Source organism: Hipposideros armiger, unplaced genomic scaffold, assembly GCF_001890085.2.
Source record: "Hipposideros armiger isolate ML-2016 unplaced genomic scaffold, ASM189008v1 scaffold_55, whole genome shotgun sequence".
In the NCBI taxonomy this organism is placed as follows: domain Eukaryota; kingdom Metazoa; phylum Chordata; class Mammalia; order Chiroptera; family Hipposideridae; genus Hipposideros; species Hipposideros armiger.
In genome coordinates, this window is record NW_017731405.1 from 2,679,907 (window position 1) to 2,699,906 (window position 20,000).

Consider the following 20,000-nt stretch of genomic DNA (forward strand, 5'->3'; position numbering starts at 1 on the left):
GGGAAGGGAGGGGGATAGATACCCACTGCTCTACTGCGGTGGTCTTGCAGCCCTAGCTACTCGAAGGTCCCCCATAGCAATTCGTCAGTGACATTTTTCTGAGGTTGGCAACCTGGAGACAGTAAATTGGTATCAGATTGAACTGGAAGCTAGTCTAGAGAATACACAGAGAAGCCTACTGAAGGCTGAGGATACCTAGCCAAGCCTTTATAAAGAGTGGTGCAAGCCTCAATTCCCGCAGCAGTCCAGGGGACCAAGTCTATTTGATCCCGGTAACTAAGTGCATTTCAGGTGACACCCTGCCGCCCAGGAGAACGCCCCCAAGTTCATAGTGGCAGCGCTTCCTCTTTGGACGAAGCGCCCCTCCCTGCACCACAGACATCTCCTGTCAGCACTTTCCTACGACCCAAGGCATAAGACCCTTCTTTGCACCCACGTTCCATCTCACCCACATAGGGCGGGTGGTTTGAACCTCACGCTAGGTCTGTCTGCCCAGCGAACGGTGTCCCAGCAGCTGCACGCACGGGTGGGAGTGCGTCGCCAGAATCACACAGTCACAAGCACTTAAGTGAAGGTACTGAGGCTTTTTGTGCGGGGAATACCTCCCTCCACACCCCTGTCTGGGGCTGGCGGTGGTTCACTTCCCGGGAGAGGAGGCGGCTACGCAGCCACTGGAAGCACGAGGAGGAAAGCAGGGGCACCGCAGTCGCGCAGAGAGCGTGGGAACTCGGGGCGCAACAGGAGACAGCAGAGCTGGCCCGTCCTCTCCATAGCTGGGCTAATGCCTGGGAAAGCACCGCCGCCGCCGCAGCAGCGCTGCATGGTGCCTAAACGAAGGGCTGCTGGTGGTGGGCGATTGTTATTATTTTAAGCCTGGTGATTACACCCGACACTCGAGGTACTTCCCTCCTAGAAAAGAAGGGAGTTGGGCACCGGGACACCCAGAAACTCGTGGCAATCAGAAAAAAATAAACCCTCCTCAGCAGCAGGGGTGTCTGAAAGAGGGCCCAGGGGCAGCTCCGAGCTTCTTATCAGGCCCCCTGAGCGCCCCGCTCAGCTCGCACCCGTGTCCAGGTACCCAGCTGGAAGGGGACTGCCCTCAGACATGCAGACCCGGGGACGCTCACCTGGCGGGTGCTCGGCCAGCAGCGCGGCGGGTCCATGCTGGCGACAGCGGCAGCTGGGCGCCCCGGCGGTGCCGGTGTTCCACGCCACAGCCCGGCACAGGGGGCACAGGGCTGCTGCACCCCACACCCCGGGCCCGGTGAACACGTGAAGGGTCTAGTGGATCCGAGGGACTCTGGCCGGGAGCCTGAGCTTCTTTGCGCCTTCACTCTGGAGGCACGTCCTGAGGCCAGCGGGTGCCTGGGTCCTAACGCCCCTCCCAGTGTGTAGAGCCCCGACTCTGAGCCCTATTAAGGCCCCCGCCTCCCCTAGCGACTCTGCTCCCTACAGCGCCTCTCTCGCCCAGAGGGGAATTCAAGTGTTGCGGGAAGTGCTGAACCTGGCGCCGTTCTTGGTACTCGGGATTTGGGGGCTTCCTCCTCACCGTTCCCACACTTCTCTCTCCTGTCCCAGCGCCTATACCTCCTAGAAAACACTTAAGGACCAGATTTTCCTCATCCCCAACTCAAATTCATATATATTATTATTTCAAAGAGATTCTAAGGTCAGAGACAGCCATTATAAATATAAATAATATATAACAAAGATTGTTTTTCCTCAACACAGAGGAGTTTTGTATTCAAATGAATACATAAACAACGTGTGTGTGTTATCCCTCAGTCTTAATTGTGTAGACAATTTATCATTCTGAATCAAATGTGAATCAAACCAAAGGGGCTGCTACCCTTCCTGTCCCTCTCCCATTCTGTTTAGGGAGCTAGAATCAAAGGTTGGGCAGGTGATATGAAGCTTTCAGGCACTTTCATAAAGTAATAAACTATAGCTAATTAAGTGCTTTCGCTGTAAATAAACCAGGCATCTTGCTCCTGGTTATTATCACACCTGCCCCATACCTGTCTCCTGTAGGGAGGAGGGATTTCTAAATACAGACCTAGAGAGAATTTGCAAAAGCCTTTCCTGTCTCAGCTTCCCACAGAGGTTAAGTCAGTCAAGCCAAAAACCAAGATCAACAACAGCCATCTTTTCCTGCTGACTTTCTCACCCAGAAAGGCTGATGAGATTCTAATGACAGAAAAGGAAAACACGTCATTTTTAAAGTAAAACCTAAATCATAGTACATGAACAGAGACAAAGAGAAACTATTATTTTGGTATTACTCATAATCTATAAAGGCCTACCATAACGCATGAGAACAGTATGAATTGGCCACATTTATAGACATTTTTAAAAGAACCTCAAAGTATTTTCCCTCATAAGCACTCCTTTCTGTGATGGCCCCAAATTACTCCCAACTCCTGGTGTTCACGCCTTTGTGGAATCCCCTGCCGCTGCATGTTAGGGAGCTTGTGACATGCTTGCTACCCACAGAGTACGGCGAAGGTAGCGGGATGTCACTTCAGTGACTATGTTACAGTCTTGCTAGGAGATTCTCTCTTGCTGGCTTTGATAAAGTCAGCAACCATATTGGGGAGGCTATATGGCAAGGAACTGATGGTGCCACTGGCCAAGAGCCAGTTAGAAACGGAGGCATTTAGTCCAACAAGCTGAGAGGAACTATGTCCTGTCAACAACCAGGACAGGTTGAAAGGGAACCCTTCCCTAAAGAAGCCTTGAGAGGAGACTGCAGCCCCCCAGCTAACGCAGAGGACCCAATAAAGCCATACCAAGACTTCTGACCCACAGAAACTATGAGATAATAAATGTGTGTTGTTTAAGCCCCCAAATTTGTGGTAATTTATGTACAATAAAATAACTAATACACTTTCTCCTTCCACAGATAGAAAAGTGAGGCAAAGGGGATTAGGCAGAAGGGCTAAGGTCATTTGAATTAGCAGCATAATCTATCATTACTTCAGTCACAGCCTCTTTAGACCCTGTATTGACAAGGAAAAGCAGAACAGCAAAGACATCAGAAGGTGAAAGATGACGCTCAGGTTGAGATCTGGTGGGGAAGAAAGCAACCAGAGAACTTTCAGAAGGTCTCAGGCAAAAATAACCCAGCAGGTAAAAGGATGGTTTGAAAAACTCAGGGTAAATTAACCCTTCAGGAAGAAAAGTAAATAAAAGGAAAACAAGAAAGAGAAAAATAGTAACAAAGGGACAATGAGGAAAGGTAAAGGCACCAAGTCCTCTGAATCCCTTTTCTAATTATGTATGAAAGAAAAACAGAAGCCATATTATTCGCTCCTGTAAGTGTGGGGTTTTTCTAGAAGGGCTGCTCAAGAAGTACTAGGAGGCTATCTGCACACAGCACACGCCTGTGCAACGAGGTTGTCTGCTCTTCCCAAGATATTGTATAAAAACTGATGGTGTCTCACACTATGAAGCAGAGCTCTGAGGGTTTGCACATATTTGTTAGATTTTAAGTGTCTTTGGATGCCTAATGTTTAAAAGTTTTCTACTCCATCCTTGTTATAATACAGCAACATTGAGCCCAACACTTAATCCATTGGATATGTATTTTCTGCTGTGTATCTTGAAGAGGATTATAGAGTGGTGTATGGTTTTTAAAGAAATAGGAGAGAGGAAAAGGAAAGAAAGAAGAGACTAGAAGAAAAGGGAAGGCACAGAAGGAAGAAGAAGGAAAGGGAAGGAAAGAAAGGAGAAAACAAGAAAGCAAGAAAAGGGAGAAGAAACTAAAGGCACAGAGTTCGCAACGTAGCTGGGGGTAGAGGCTGGGGAGATCTGAAACAGTGCCGTGAAGCTCTGCTCTCACACGTCCCCTGGACTACTAGACATCTCTATGTGTGAGTCCCGTTGGTATTTCACAATGAAAGTTTCTGGAGCAGAAAGCACCACCTCCCTACAAATCTACTAGTTAATGCTTCTAACAACCCTCCTAATTCAAACTATAGCTATCTGGCTTTCCTCCTTCTTCCTTGGTCTCCATACCAGCCCGTCACCACTTCCATTTGTAGTATTACTGGCCTGTCCCTCCCTTTATTACCAGGAGTGGAACAGAACCTGTCCGGGCCCCCGTCATCTCCCCCTGGACCAAGGTAGGCAACTAGGCCACAGTCAACACAATATAATTTAACTCAGAGGTGCTAGAGTCCACTCCACCTCCTGCTTATGCCCACAGTATCTTCCCCACCCAGATTTTACAGGGCTTGAAATTTCCCCATAATGGTTTTTTTCCTAATTGGACCAGCACTGCTCTATCCTAAAATTGAAAACTCTAAATATTTATATTTGCAGTAACTCTTTGTGCCTCTTAAACCTTCGTAAGACTATATCAGACACTTTTCTTCCCTGAAGAGTAACTTAACACACTGCTTGAAGAGTAGACATTGCTGGGGTGAAAGGAAATGGGCAGCAAAAACTAAGGTCACCCATTTCACAGTTTTTTCTATGGCCCTATGTGTTGAGCTGTTTGGAATAGGAAAGGGAGTAAGGGAGCAGCTGTTGGCTGTTGGCTTTCTGGTGGCCCCAGACATGCAGCAATGGAATCTACCTGTTTCAGGCCTATAACCAACAAGCAGAGATATGGGGGAGGAAGCAAGTAGTTTTCTCATTGGAAATATAATAGGAGCCTGACCACTCAGGGCTAGAAAAGCAGCGGTTATCTATTGACAACATGACTTTGGTTCCACTCATGAGGTTAGAACAAACAGGGTGCACCATTTAGGTTCCTTTGTACATATCATTTGTCATTCTTCTTTGAAGACTGAATGAAGATGTTGATGGTGCTGACAAGCTGGTGCTTGCCAAAGTGTGAAAGAGTAGAACAACCAAGTGCTACCAGGGCTTGATAATTTCTGGAGAAATTAAGTCCATGGCTTACCTTCCATGATCATCAATATCACCGGCACACATGCATTAAACTCCCCTTGTAATTCTTCCATCCAGTTAGCATAGCTTTATCTCAATTTCACTATCTCTATCCCAAACCAAAGGAATACACAAACAATACATAACTGTCCTTCTGACAACAGAGGGACAGACTGGTGACACCTGTGGCCTCCCTCACTCTAACCTATGAGTAGATTCAAGATCCTAGCCCCAGTTTTTTCTAATAATATGGAATTCTCAGATGGACTCAACCAAAGCTATTCTGAGGAAACTAAACATATCTCTGACAAAATCCTAGACCAGATAGTCTCCAGACTGAATGCCTGCCCCCAAGATGGCTCAAGACAAAAGAGAGGAGTAGAAAGTTCAGAGGAATCCTACAGTTGTCACATAGGTGGGCACTGGCCCTGTGGCCTGGAGTTATACATTTGCAAAGATTAAATGTGGGCTTGGAAGTTCAGTGCTATTAATAAAATATCTCATTATTACTTATCAGCAGGAGATCAAAAGCATTAATGATGAGAGCCTTGCACTTTTGTCTGAGGAGAGGTCAATGTGTCAAGTGGCTGCCACACATTCCTTTAAGTGTGTTTGAGAGCCAAGCCCCTCCTAGTCCTCATTGGTACTTACAGTACATCCAACATATCTAGCTAGCTAGAGAGGGTTTTCTAACAGAGGCAAATGTGGTCACTTATATATTCATTCATCCACTCAACATATATTTTTGAGCAACTACGGTATACCAGGAAAGATTTTAGGTGCTGAGGAGATTGTAAACAACATGAATCCACATGGTCGCGATGCTTACATTCTAGTGGAGGGAAGAGAGATCATTTAAAGAAATAAATAAAAAGATCACATTATCACCTGAAGAGAATAAAACAAATTACTGACAGAAAGAGACGAAGGGGTTTGGGAGGTCTGAGAAGGCTTCCCTGGGAAGGGACATTTGAACTGATACAGGATTACCACCACCCCCACCCCCGAACTGGGGATGCAAAGTGGGGGGAAGAGGCGGAGAGGATCCTAGGGAGGGGACGAGCACGTGCAAAACCTTCAAGGCAGAAACACGCTTGTTAAGTTCCAAGAAGAGACAGGAGGCTACCTGTGGCCAGGTGCAACAGGAAGGCTTGCAGTGGTTTTAAGCAGAGAAGAAACACCATGTGATTTGCTTGTTGAAAAGATCACTGTGGCCACTGGGTGAAGAATCAATTCCGGGGGTTAAGGGTGGGAACTGGTAGGTCAGGAGGAGGCTGTTGGAGTAATCCCAGGGAGAGACGGTGTAACTAGAGAGAAAGCAGTACAGACTGATGGAAAGGGTCAGGTTCAGGATGCATTCTTGTGGGGAGTGGAATGAGGAGAGAGATGAAACAATGATAACCCCTAGGTTTTTGGCTTGAGTGGTTGTGTGGATGGTGGTGCCATTTACTGAGATGGGGAAGGGTTCGGGAGGAGCAGGAAAAGAATGGGTAGGAAATCAAGAGCCCCACTTTGGCCTTGTTCAGTTCGTCTGCGTTAGGCATCAAAGTGAAGATGTCAAGGAGGCAGTTGGATCTATGTCTGGAGCTCAATAGAAAGGTCAGGGCTGGAGCTATAAATTTGGAAGTCGTCAGTGTGTACATACTGCTCTAAGCCATGGGGCTGGAGAGGTCACCTAAAGGGGGGTGTGTAATCGGGAAGGAGAAGAGGGTGGAGAACCACATTGGGGCATGCTAACTCACAGAGGTTGAGTTGCGGGAATGCCAGCAAGCAGACTCAGGAGTTGTGGCCTCTGTGAGAGGAGAAAAACCCATCAAAGAGAATGGAACTACTGAATGACTCGTCCACTGATCTGAAGACCTGGAAAATGGGGAATTCCAGAAAGATTTTACACAAAGAATAGACATGAGGGTTTGCACATTATAAAGCTAAATCTGGTGGTGGAGGGAAGCATGGGTTGGAGAAGGCTGATGGGATACAGCGATAGCTAATAATAATAAAGGAAGAGCTGGGGACAGCCTGAGGTAGAGCACTGGTGTTAGGAATGGAGAGGAGCAAACAGCAGAGAAATACATGGGCTGTGAGTGGATGGCTCTTGGATGCTAGTACCTCCCACATAGGCGGGTGCTGGCCGTGAGAGCGAGCACTCTGGTGAGCAGTGCTTAGTGTATTGGGTCTGAGGTGTCCCATGGATCACACAGGAAAAATGTCTAGTAGGTAAGAGGACACAGGTCTTTAGGTGACAGGAAACGTCTGGGTTGGAGCTAAAAATTCAGGCATCATTAAGAAGCAAGGAAACTTTGAGCGGGAGAGCTAAGGATCTAGCCTTTCAAGAGAGAGGTGAACAGAGAAAGGATGGGACAAAGGAGACTTCAACAGATGGTCAGAAGGTAAAATATAATGCTCGCTCTCTAGCCAGAGCTTGGCCTCAGCATCACTTCTTCCAGGCCGAGAACCCTGAAACTGTAAATAACTTAAAGGCTTCAATGGAGAATTACTCCCTAGCAGAAGCAATGTTCTTCTGGAAAATGAAATTTAGCTACACACACACACACACACACACACACACACACACACACACACACACACACACACACTCTTAACCCGGCAACACTTACTGGGGCTGATTTTTTTGCTCCTTTAAAAAATGAGGTGGAGGGAGTAAATTTAAAAACATTTTGTTTTCCTAAATTTATCTAACAATTAAAACACATTTTAATCAAATTCTCACAAGTCTAGCAGGGCAGACTTTTAAAAAGAGGGTAACAGAGATAAATTTAAAAAGAAGGCAATATAGATAAATTAAGAAACCTTTGCCCCTTGGATTATGACAAAACTCTTTTTATCCCCCTCTGCTCTTCCTCCCCAACTTATTTTTTTCCTCCCTTTATTAGTCACATTACTCAAGTTAAGAACAAGAATGTCCTGATTAATAAAACCTCTGGGAATGAAGCAATTTTGTAACAAAATAGCCTATGTCTTAAAACCACTCAACCCACCTTCCTGAATCAGGTGGGTCAGTGTGAATATGCTTCGTGCGGGGCCCATACATTTCTAAGAACTTGGACCCTAAGTTCAGTTGCTAGGGGCTAACACAAACAAACACGAATAAATACACATCCTCACATACTTTCTGTCTGTTTGCAAAGAGTTAAAGGTAAACAGTACTGAGCCTTGAAAACAATTCTGAAGTCTATGAGGTCTAGGCAGCCCCTGGCCTCCCTTCCTTACCTGTTCTCTCCTCCTTCCCATCTAGACACCCATGTGTTGTGCTCTCCTGACCCCTTGCTCTTCTTCTCTGGGGGAGGAGGGACTGCACACTCCACCTGTGTTCACTCATTAGCTTACAGCACTTTGGGGTGAGTGCATTCCAGTCCCATGTTACCTCCACAGCCAGTAATGTGCACTACAAGTCATGACTTCATTACTTGCTACTAACTTTCTCACTTACTGAGTGCGGGGAGGGTGAAGGGGTGGAAGCCAAAGATAAAATGAGTGGATGGAGAAATCCTTCAGGGCTTACCTTACCTACCGAGACAGTGGCCTGTGTGTGCTGTCCTCCGCTGCGCCCACAGTGGCCGGCACACTCCGTAGCCAGCACTAGCCTTGCACTTTCCTAATGCCACGTCCATAGCTCCTACCGGACCACGCTCCTTGAGGACTGAGGCTGCATCTGTCTTATCTTATGGATTCCCAGACAAACAAGAAGCACTCAATATATGTTCACTGAAAGAATAAGTAGATGAATCAACTGAAGTTGGAATGCAGAGTCATGTTGCCCTTTTAAGTGACTGGAAAAAATTGAGAGATTGAAAGGAAATACCACCGTTTATCTCCACACCACCATTAAATGGCTTTTGTTCCGTGGGAAGTACTAGAAACTTTGACCTAAAAGGTAGGAGAGACAGAAAAACAAACTGTCATCATCTGCTTCTCAGAGGTCCAAGAATATTAGCTCCTGACCCTAAGCTTGGGTTCTCCTGACCTAAGACTCCCAGATGCACAATTTATGTCTGGTATGCTTATATTTCATCTATCGCATTATTCAGACAGCCATTAACTGGGGTCTATAAGCTGCAGGCAGTGCTGGGCACTGAGTGAGGAGCGGCCTAGCCCTGGGCTCACCAGCCTTGCAATCTAGTTGAGCTACTATTCAGTGAGCTGTCTGAGCTAGAGACTCCTTCACCATCTACCCACGCATCTAGCCATCCAATCTATTTCCTGTCTTTATTAGTTTTTAATTTTCTGAGAGCCACATGAGTGTTTGGAACACATTTGTTAAATGAGGGGTTACTGTCATTGGGAATTATAGAAATATTAAAGCGAAAGAGGATTGTGCTGGGTGGTCTGTTTGCCCCTCCAGATGGGCTCTCCATCCCTTCTCCGCACACCCTGTGCCCTGAGAGGCTGACCTGTAGGGAATATACCAGTGAGCTCCTGGCTCTGGCTTTCAGTCAGTGGGTTCAGCTAGTGGGGGGCACCAACACAGGACTGGGCACAGGCAATCGTTATGTCCCTCCTTGGCGACACAGAGCTCTTTCCAAGTTCCAGTGTCTGCTGCGTCCCTTGGTCGTTACCACCTGCCTAGGGGTGTTACCGCCTGCCTAGGGATGTTACCATCCACCTAGGGGTGGGAACAACTTCTCAGCTCTTACAGCCTGGGGATACTGCACTTGTTGGTGTCTTTTAACCCTGCCCACAATGGTCCACACCTGTGTAGGACAAGCCTTCATCTGTTTCCCAAAGAGACTCTGATACTAAAGCCATCTCTTTCAGCCTCCAGATGTGGTATCACACATTCCTAAAGGAAAGGGTCTCCTTTCAATCTGTGCCCTTTGTGGCTATTTGCACATTGTGATCTTACTATTGTTGGCATATAAGGGCTGATTTTTAAAAACATATTCTAGCACTGGACAAAATTGTGCCAAGATGAAGGTCAGGACGGAGATGCCAACTAAAATAAGTGTCCAAGGAACCAAGTGACAAATGCTTGGCATTTCAAATTCCAAGAAGTCACAGCCAGTAGAATCAAGTTCAAACTCAACTGTGAGGCTGACAGCTACCTATTCCAGTTCTTTCCCCAAGTCATACCCCTAATTAGGACAAAATGCTCTTTCCAAGTACCTCCCACCCCTTTTGTTCACAAACCTCCCTCTGCCTGGAATATCTCCCCCTACACTCCCTTCTGTATATCTAATCCTTCCCACGCTACAAGGCCTACTGCAAATGGCTTCTCCATAAATAGCCATGCTTTCTATGATTATCCACATCAGAAAGTAGCTTGCTTTCCTCTAGATACTTGGAGTATTTTGTTTGCACTCACTCATATCACTTACCATTTACTTGTGTTAGAATTATTTATGTCCAGGTGTTTCTCTCACTCCGAAGCCTTGCAGAGTCCTGAGGGCAGGACAATGTCTTACATATCTTTGTTGCCCCCAAAAGACCTATTGCTTCAAAAATTAAAATTTCTAACTAAATGTTTGTTGATTGGCTAAAGAAATATATGAACAAATTAACAACCAAAATTATTTTCGCTTGGGATGGTGATATAATTTTTTCTGAGTCTCCGAAAACCAAGCCATATTTCACATTTTCATCCAGAAATAGCAAATTCATAAAAGCAATGGCACTATATTTGAGGAGAAATATTTTCAGATTGCTTCCATATGTGTTTCTATATATAACGGTTTATGCAATAGTTTAAATTAAATTCAACACCATGTGGACATGTATCTTCTAGAAGCTCATAACAATGATTTAGGTCAGAGCTTAAAACAATAACAAAAAAGTTCCAAAAGAGACTTGTTCATTTAGCCTTCAGTTCTGCTCATTCTCTAGATGTTTCCTTTGCAGTCTTGGCTCCGATGTCACTTTCCGTCTGCGACCTTCTCTGGCTTCCCCAGGCAGAACTGCGCTCTCATGAGTTTTACTGCCCTTTGTACAGACCTTCCGTGAGGCTTTTGCCCCACTGCTGTTATTTGTGTGCATCTCGCAGGGAGGCTGGGACGCCTCAAGAGCAGGCACCCAGTCTTAGTCACCTGCCGCTGTCTTCCCAACACCTCACATAGCACCTGGAACACAGTGAGAGCTCAATGAATGTGCTCTGAACTGAATTGGCCTAATGCCAACTGCGTACTGTGACATTTACGAATTTGTGGAGGAACACACACACACACACACACACACACACACACACACACACACACACACACGGTCTTCGGAAGTGGTATCCATATCTATAGCCAATTATGTAACTGGATCCCAGTTTAGATATCATGGATCACTTCCACAGTATTTCGGCTTGCAGCTACTGGGTAGCACCTCAACACCAATTCAGGAACATATTCTCTTATAGCTGAAATAGGAAACTTGAGACAAGGCCATGTTTCAAGACAGGGAATGGAGGGAGAAAAGAAAACTAGAATGGACTGAGCATTCACTCTGTGCTCAGACCCTTTCATACCTTATCACTTTAAATCCTCACAAAATCTCAGGGTCAGCTCAGCTCTAGAAGCTCCATGTTGCATCAAGATATCTCCCAGGGTCAATGGAACCATTTTTCTTAGACACACTACCACTGGTAGAGGCTCTGCTGGAGTGAGTTTCAGGATGGGGACAAGAGTCAGGTTCATCTCTAACAACACCTCAAGCCACTGGTCCACAAACTCATTGCCTGGAAACACACCGACCTTTCCATTACCTGAAGCACTGCCAGATTTTTCCCACATTGGGGTGTTTGCACATATTGCTCTCTCTGCCATGCTGATGTTCTCCCCCACTGTCTTTACCTGGCTAATTCCTACAGATCCTCTAGGTTAGTGATCCTCAAACTGTGGTCTCCAAACCAGCAGGAACTTATTAGAAATGCAAATTCTTGGAACCCACCTTAGACCTACTGAACCAGAAACTCTGGGGACCCAGATGCCTACTTTTTAAACAAACTCCCCAGGTGATTCTGATGTACATTAAAATTTGAGAAGCACTGTTCTAGGCTTTATCTTAACTGCCACCTCCTCAGAGAGACCTTCCTTGCCCCCTGCTCCCCAATCTGTATTATTCCCCAGTTAGTCATAATACTTATTCATGTATCACAATCTGCAAATTATATAACTGTTGGTGTGTTTGTTTAAAATCTATCTTCTCCACCGGACTCTGAGTTCCATGAAGGCAGGGAACATGTATTCCCAAAGCCTTCCACCACGCCTGCCACACAGTGTGTACTCAATCAATGCCTATCTATCAGTTTTTCCTAGCCATACCCGGCTCATGAGCCAACCTGGCTGTGAGACCCTGGAGTACTTCTTGAGCCCAGTCTGTGGAATTTGGCCTCTAGCCATGGAAGACATAGCATAAAGGATAGGCAAATCTCATTTATTCACCATCCAGAGTGAAGACCGCCCATGACCCCCTGTGTCTCAGTCTCAGCCTCTCTTTCCAGTGCTGAGAAACTGCATGTGTAAATGGGGGAGGGGTGGGAAAATGAGGGAATTTAGGCAAGTCCCTGTTTATCAATAGCTTGAGTAAATAACTTAGTGAAGGAAGAGATAAAAATTCTTAGCTATATGAGATTTTCAGATTCTCAGTGGATTGTGACCACTCTTGTTTTTCACTTGGAGCCACTCTAAAGCCAACACACATGCCTCACTGTCTCTGTTAACCTGGTGACTTATTCCTCTCTTTCAGGCCTCATGTGAAATCAAGGTTCACTTTCCACCTGGGCTTAGTCAGATAGGTAAGGCATTTGAATTTCAATTTCCTCAGAAAAATAATTTTTAATATACATATTTTTCTCCTGATGGAACAGCCCTATGAGATGCCTCTTAACGACAGTGTCACTCAATGCTTTTCCTAGCCGAGTCTTCACATCACACAGGGACACCCAGGACAAAGCCCAGGGGATTGTGGGTAGCTGACAGCTGGAGGCCATGACAGGGGTTGAAGGATGACAGAAGGGATTGGAGCCTTGTTCTGGGGATTCTGGCTCAGGGTAAAGTGTGCTATGTATCCTAAACCATGCCTCAATGTTCCCTCCCCCAGCCTCAAGACAAAATCAGATTCACATAAACCTCCAAGGCAGACTAAAGGCAAAAACAATCCTGGCAGAGGCAGCCCCATCCCCAAACCAGCTCCGCCATGGAAAGCACAGCGAGGATCAGGCCAGCCATGTTTCCATGTTCCTCAGCTCTTCTCTTCTAACACCTGTTCACGAAAACAATTCCTCTCTCCAAACTGTGTCCCTGGGCCCTGAGGATCACCACCCCTCTATCTCACATCTTAATCAACACACTCATATCTGTTCAGTCAGCATTCAGATTCCCAACCTTTGCAGCCTGTCACAAAGACAACCTGACTGGGCTAAGACTTAAAAGCAGACCCTCTGTGGGGCTCCCCAGCCCTCCGTCTGAGTGGGGAAGGTGAGGAAGCCCCTACTATGTGCTTGATGCCGCAGACATGGTTTGTCTTCCTAATCTCATTCAAACCCCACAATAGCTCTATGTGATAGGCTCAGTGTGGAAATTGAGGCTTAGAGAATTTAATTCCCCAAATCACAGCGCTAATAAGGAAGTACTTGAACACTGGACTGTCTGACTATAACTTTCTTGCACTTGTTCCAAATGACCCTCCAATGAGCCTTAGGAAAGGCATTTCTAAGTGACACCAGCATCCCAGTATGGAACCTAGATCTCACCCAGTTATAGCCTGAGTCCGTGGAGTCCACCTCAGTGTTTTCTCACAACCGTACCTTTATTTCCTGCAGCCTGGTGTTCCTTCTGTCCTTTTTGGCTGATGGAAATGGCCTGTGTCTCATTCATGCCTCCTTGCCCTTGGCCACTGCCTCCACCCCAGAACCTAGTAGAAAGCACTTGATACACTCGCCCCTAGGGAGCATTGGAGATGAGCTGATTAAACAGACACAGGCTTTCATTTGGAATTGGGTCTATGGTGGGCTGCTGCAGATGGAATTCTATTTATTTATTTCGTTATTTATTTATTTATTTATTTAGCTGAGCCATCTTGCCACCTGTTGGCAGCTCAGTGGCAGCTCAGCTCAGGGCAGGAATCGAACCACTGTTGCTCAGAGCTCAAGCTCTTCAGCGAGCTCTTAACCAACTGAGCCACTTGGCCGGCCCTTGCAGATGGAATTCTAAAGGCCTAGCCCTAAGCTGCTGCACATAAAGACAGCCCCTAGCTCCCCAAGCAGTTCCTACAGTGTGGGCCAGTTAGGGGTGAGGTGCCAGGACAGCTTTGAAGATGTTCCCTCTGGTTTCCCACAGTATTTTGGTACTATTTTTACCTAAACTGACCAAGAAAAGTGACACAGAAGTAGAAGGCAATACCAAGTCAAGCATATGAACTACCATATATTCAGTAACACACAGATCCGATTTTGTTTGTGCTGTGGGAAACCTTTGCTTCAAAAACAAAAGAAAACAAACAAGACATCTAAAGTAAATGTAGTGAAAACTCACTGACACCCATTTCTAAATATCCAGGAAGATTTCAGGTGACAGGAATTGGCACTGCGCCATCTCTCAGGGCGTGGCTGTCCTTGTGCTTTTAAATCCTCGGGATTGTTGGTTTACTAACTGGGAAGGCCTGCAGCCTCTCTTATCACGCCCCTGCATCAGAACCTTGAATAACAAACATCTTCTGAACTGAGTATAAGGAAGTTGAGATTTCTCTGGGGTCAGAGGCCGAAAAACATTGTTGAAAAGCTGGCAACAGGAGGCCCTACTAAAATAGTGGTGGGTCTGTTGAGGACCCAGGCAGGGCTTTCATCTCAGGGTGGGAAGGAGGTCTATGTGAGGGACACGGAGTCTGGATTTGAGGCCATAGGAGGTAATGGAGGGAGACCGGCTGTTCAGCTGGACGCAGCCTGAGTCCTGCAGCAGAGCAAGGGGTTGGGATGAAGCCCACTCTGTCCATTTGCTGGACATTCACGCCATTCTCTCCTCCATCCTAGGAACACATACCCAAAGGTACTTCTGTACATGGGGACACAACTGCCTCTGCTCCAGTGTCCCCCAGTTGTTCCTGCCATTCCTTCCAGATCCATCTCTACACCTGCCCTGCCCCTGCAGGCCCCACCAGGGCTTGGACAGTGGAGTGGTCCCTGCACAGGCGGTTCTGGGCCAGGGAGCTGGAACCACACTCCTGGTGCCAGGGCCCAGTTTCATGCCCAGACAGCAACCGGGGCTCTGTGCCAAGCCTGCCATACGGCCTCACTGCTCCCTGGCCTCCCTCCAGCACCCGTGCCAGGAAGGAACAGCCTGTCACCAGGGAGGAGTGGGCAACTGAATGCCTCAAACTCTGACTTCTCAGACAGCCGTGCCCTGTGGGAGTGTGCTCCCTTTTGCCCTTTTGATGGTCAGGTCAGAGGTTCGAAAGAGGGGCAGGCGGTGGGAAGATAGGCACCAATCCTGTAGGGAACCAAGCTTCATATTTAAAATACTGTTTTCCAGGCTCAGGCACAAATTCACTTGTCATCACTCGGGTCTTAACAGGGAAAAACACAATGGAAAATTAGATCCTGTGTCACAGTGTCATGGGTATAAATAAAATGAAAGGCAAGCTTGACGTCAGTAATGAGGAGTCTCGCATTCCACTTCACTTCCTCATTATCAAACATGCAGCTCAATTTACCCCCTTGGGTGGTGGGAACTGGTCAGTGTACACAGGTGGGGGCTCTGACGCCGTGGGGACCATGCTTCTCTCTCCCTCAAGATTACACAGGAGCCCTGGGTGAACAGTCCCGCAGGTGGGCCTCACTCCCTGTGCTGGGTGTTTCCTGGGTATGCGGCGGCATTCTTAGCAGATGTCACAGTTCCTTCCACTCATGCCCTCGGCTTCCCCCCAGCCTAGATTCTTCCACTTCAATGTCCCTTCTCAGGGGCAGCCAGCTTGTCCCTTCACCAGACTTCCTGGGGATAAGTTGAGGGGACATTTCTCTTCCTAGAGAAGAGAAAGGAGAATACAGTGGGGAAGAGCTGAGTGCCCTCTTGCAAGGACAGGGCTGGTGGAGATGGTGGTTTCCACTGCTCTCTGAACTTGGATGTGCCACTGAAAAGTGGTGTGCAAATCAGCCTGGGAATGTTAATTCTATTTTAGACATACTCTGGAATATGATGATCAACGGGAACCCCATGGTAAATAATTCTGTACTCCAAACTTCCCCCTCCAATCAAGTTCTCTTTGTAAATCTAGCTATTCCTCTATTTGGTTTTACTCAAAGTGTTACGCATCCCTGAACCCCAAAGCCAAAAACAGATATGGTCTGGTGTACAACCTAGCACACCTTTATCATCAAAGGGCTTCTGATTTCAAAGCATACTGAGGAATGTTGACGAGCAGTGCCAATAACTGTTAATATAGGTACAGGCACAGGGGCTGGTGTCTGCCATCATGTGGTTTTATGCTTTGACCCTTAGAAGGTGTCACTGCATCTTGAATAGTTGGTGGAGTCTCTTCCCAATTCACATGCTATGAGTCAATGTGAATTGACTCATACGATAACCCTTTGTTCTGAAATCACTACATTCAACAAGCATTTGTGGAACTCTCAGCCCGTGCTGGGGACTGGCCAGTGCTGGGTATATTGAGATGAGTACGACCCAACTCTGACCATCCCTCATCTGATCTGGGAAGGATGTGGGTAACAGCAGCACAGCACAGGGAAAAAAGAGTGGCCTTTGGTGTCCAATAGATAAGTTGAAAACACACTTGCCCCACTTCCTGGCAGCATGGTTTTGCCTACCTCAGAAGTTCATGGGCATTGCACGAGGCAGCCGAAGGAAGGTGCCACATACCACGCTTGGGTTCTGGTGGGCACTCTACAGCACCAGTGCCCTTCCCCATCTCCACTCTCCAGGGCTGTATCTGCTGCCTAGAAAGGAAATATAAAATGGGAAAGAAAATTACAGTTGTGTAGACACACAGGTCGTGTTCATTCTCTCACCCCACCCTATACACACACGCACACACTTAAACCTGGCTTTAGATAGGTGTGATTATTCCGGGCCACAAATTACAGTGTTATTTTTAGAACTAGGTTTCTAACTCTGCTCCACTCAAGAAGAAAGAGATTGGATTGATAATGGACCGAAATGGCATTTGCTCATTTTCTTCTCCACGTGCTCTCAGTGGGGCAGGATTTGGTAGCACCTGGACCTCAGGCACTTCTCATTTTGTGTCCCATTATTGCCGCTGAGGACAGCTCTATGGACTAAATTCTGGGAGACCTATTTTATAAGACGTGTTTCTGAGAATAGAGGTTTTGTTCCTTTACCATAAAAATCTCATGAGGAAATAATGCTCTTCAAAAATTGTGCCAGGACTGGCCCAGGGCAGAATTGTGAAGTGCAAAGAATTGGTTCCGTCTTTCTGATTCTTCCCACCCTAAGCATCCAGCCTCCAAATACCACACTTGGCTTCTAGAACCTTCAGTGACAGTCCCTGACTGTCCCAAGCTATAATCTTCCTTACATATCAAAATTTACTCTTCCTATAAGCCTTCCCTCCCAGATCACCTATCTGCTAGATGCATATGGGTTAACCATGAGGCAAAATGGAAATTTTATGCCAGGAGGGTGAAGGTTTGGGTGTTTTTGTTTATTTGCTTTATTCTTTGTTGTTGTGATGGTTAAAGAAGCCTAGTTGTTTGTCTCAGGCCCATTTCAGGCTCTTCTCCTGCCAGGGGAAGGGGTAGTAGGAGGCAGGAGACTTGTACTCTCCTGAGAGGTTGGATGTTCTACTAACACACTGAGCGTTTTGTTCTTCTCCCATGGACCCAGGGTATGCTGGAGCCAGCATGTACTGGCTCATGATCTCAGGAATTTTGCCAGATAGTTGTTAAACACTGCCATTATTAAAAGTTAAATTATATAAGCATACAACTAAATAAATTATATGAAAAACAAAGGTAATATTTAAACCTCATCATTTCCTAATTATTTCATTACTCTTACCTTTATCTATACACTTGACGTTATTTATGTCCACTGGATCTCTATGGTGAGAACACTACATATGGTGTATTTGTATTACTGCTCCTCTCTTCCCAACTCCTTGTTCAATAACATCACACTGGTAGCTTGAACTCAGCCATTGTGGGTGGGAGTATTTACACCAAAGAATTTGGTAAACACTACAAATTGGGGCTTTATGTATTGCTCCCTCCCCCATCAAGCCAGTCACTAAACATTTATCAGCATACCGCTATTTTGCTCCCCAGGGCACTCAGGACCAGGACTGTGGTCAGCTAGGAATGCTACTATCCAACTTCATAGATGTGGGGAAAGGTGTGCAGAAGCTCCCCAAAGCTCTGCCTCTGCCTTCCCAAAGCCACTTTGCCTGATAACTTCTGACACTAGCATCACTCTGCCGTGCCCCGCCCCCACCACAGAGATACCTCAACACACACTCTCCTAGTCAACACACTCTGCTTGGTGTGAATTCTGTGAACCCCAGTACAATTCTGGGGAATCTGAGAGTCTGCTGACCTGGGGATTCTGAAGCATAAGAGGGAAGAAGCAGCAATAAATTGAATATTCTGGATGCAAGGTTACTGTGTGCACCATCTCTTGTCATTTGCTTCCACAAGTTGACTTCAAAGACAGGAGAAGCGTGGTTCTCCTCAGTTCTCCACTTTAGACACTTTTTTTTTTTCCAGACACAATCTGGAAGAGTTGGGTGAAGGGCTAAGCAAGTATAAGTAAACCTATCATTGTGACCTCTGGTTCTTAAGACACTTTCTTTTTTTTTTTTTCTCCAAAATGAGTGGGTCCCAAGGGCATCATCCTTAAAAGAATACACAGTGTTTTGCACTTTACAAAGCCCTATCTCATTTATCATTACATACAGCTTTTAGAATAACACTGTGAAATAGGTGTAATACACACATTGCTAGTCCCATTGTGAACAACAGGGCCCTGACGCTACCTAACTTACTATTGCCTACCTGGCTAGTTTGTAAAAAAGCTGGAAATAAGTCCCATGGTGCCAGCTGGTTTTGAAAATGTCCTACCTTACAAAGGTAGGAAGCATGACATGCCAATTATTTTAACTGGAAGTCAACCAAGTCAACCCATGTGCTATCCTTTCTCTCTTCCTCCTCCAAGGCCTCTCATGTTAGCTTTCCACCTAATTCCATGGCATTGAGCTATTTAGAGATTCATCCTGACCATGTAGACAGCTTATTTACTAGAAAGTGAGATTAGAGATTGACCTTCAGTGTCCTTAACAGATGACACCAGAGTACAAAGAAGAAGACCACAAGGCCATCACAAGGCCACATGATCAGTGGGGAAAGCTACAAGTGCAGAAGAAGCTCTGCTTGTAAACCAGTGTGTGGGGTTCTTAAAATGTGAATCCACATGCCATAAACATCTAAACAGCTTTTATGGGACTACGGTTTATTAATTCCTCACTAAAAGGCTGGATGACATTAAGCCTTATTAATCTGCTGGCCAATTGGGGGGAAAGGAGAAAGGGCAGCTTTTGCAAAACAGCTGCTTACCCAGTCCTTGGGCCAGACCCAAGGAACTGGGGAGAAGAAACTCCTTATTATATCTTTGTAAGTGAGAGTTTTTGTTTTACAAACTGTGACTGGAAAATTTTGTACCAAACTGTTAATAGTGGTTATTTGAGGGGAAAATGAAGATTTTTTTTCATAATTCCCACTATCATGAAACAGTTTTCAATAGATAACCACCTTTTTTTTCAGTCTTTCTTACAGAAGCACAATAATAACACCTTACAATTATAAAGCATATCAGCTTTTGCAAAATGTTCTTCTCCATTACTTCAACTGGGTCATGTGAACACCCTATATAAGAATCTGTCATTTAAAGCACAATCTCCCAAAAGACAAAAGCAATGTGGAGAGAGGCATTACACTAAGGGGGGGCGACGGCTATGCAAGCCGTATCTCCAACTCCCTCTCCTTCTAAGTTGCTGTGTTCATTTAGGGTCCTCATAATTTTACTTCTGACCCTCATTCCCACCACAAAATTGAGTTCAGAAGGTCTTCTCTTTGTCTTTCTCTTGGAGTTTATTGACATGCCACCCTCATGGGTAAAATCAACGGCAAATGGCTACTTTGA

At 46.0% G+C, this 20,000-nt stretch overlaps 1 protein-coding gene across 2 annotated transcripts in view; it reads right to left on the reverse strand.

Annotated features, from left to right (window-relative positions):
- The window catches only part of PDE8B (phosphodiesterase 8B), a 253,654-nt gene extending 236,871 nt beyond the window's left edge, over positions 1-16,783 (reverse strand). The window contains exon 1 of one of the 2 annotated variants that reach the window (XM_019641025.1): positions 16,655-16,783. Coding sequence is in view for 1 of the 2 variants with exons in the window: in XM_019641024.1 (XP_019496569.1) it covers positions 1,128-1,163 (36 nt within the window). In the remaining variant the exon portion in view is untranslated. Of the gene's footprint in view, positions 1-1,127; positions 1,280-16,654 lie in introns of those variants that run through there. The other variant, XM_019641024.1, reaches the window with a different exon arrangement.
- Between the last annotated feature and the right edge of the window lie 3,217 nt (positions 16,784-20,000).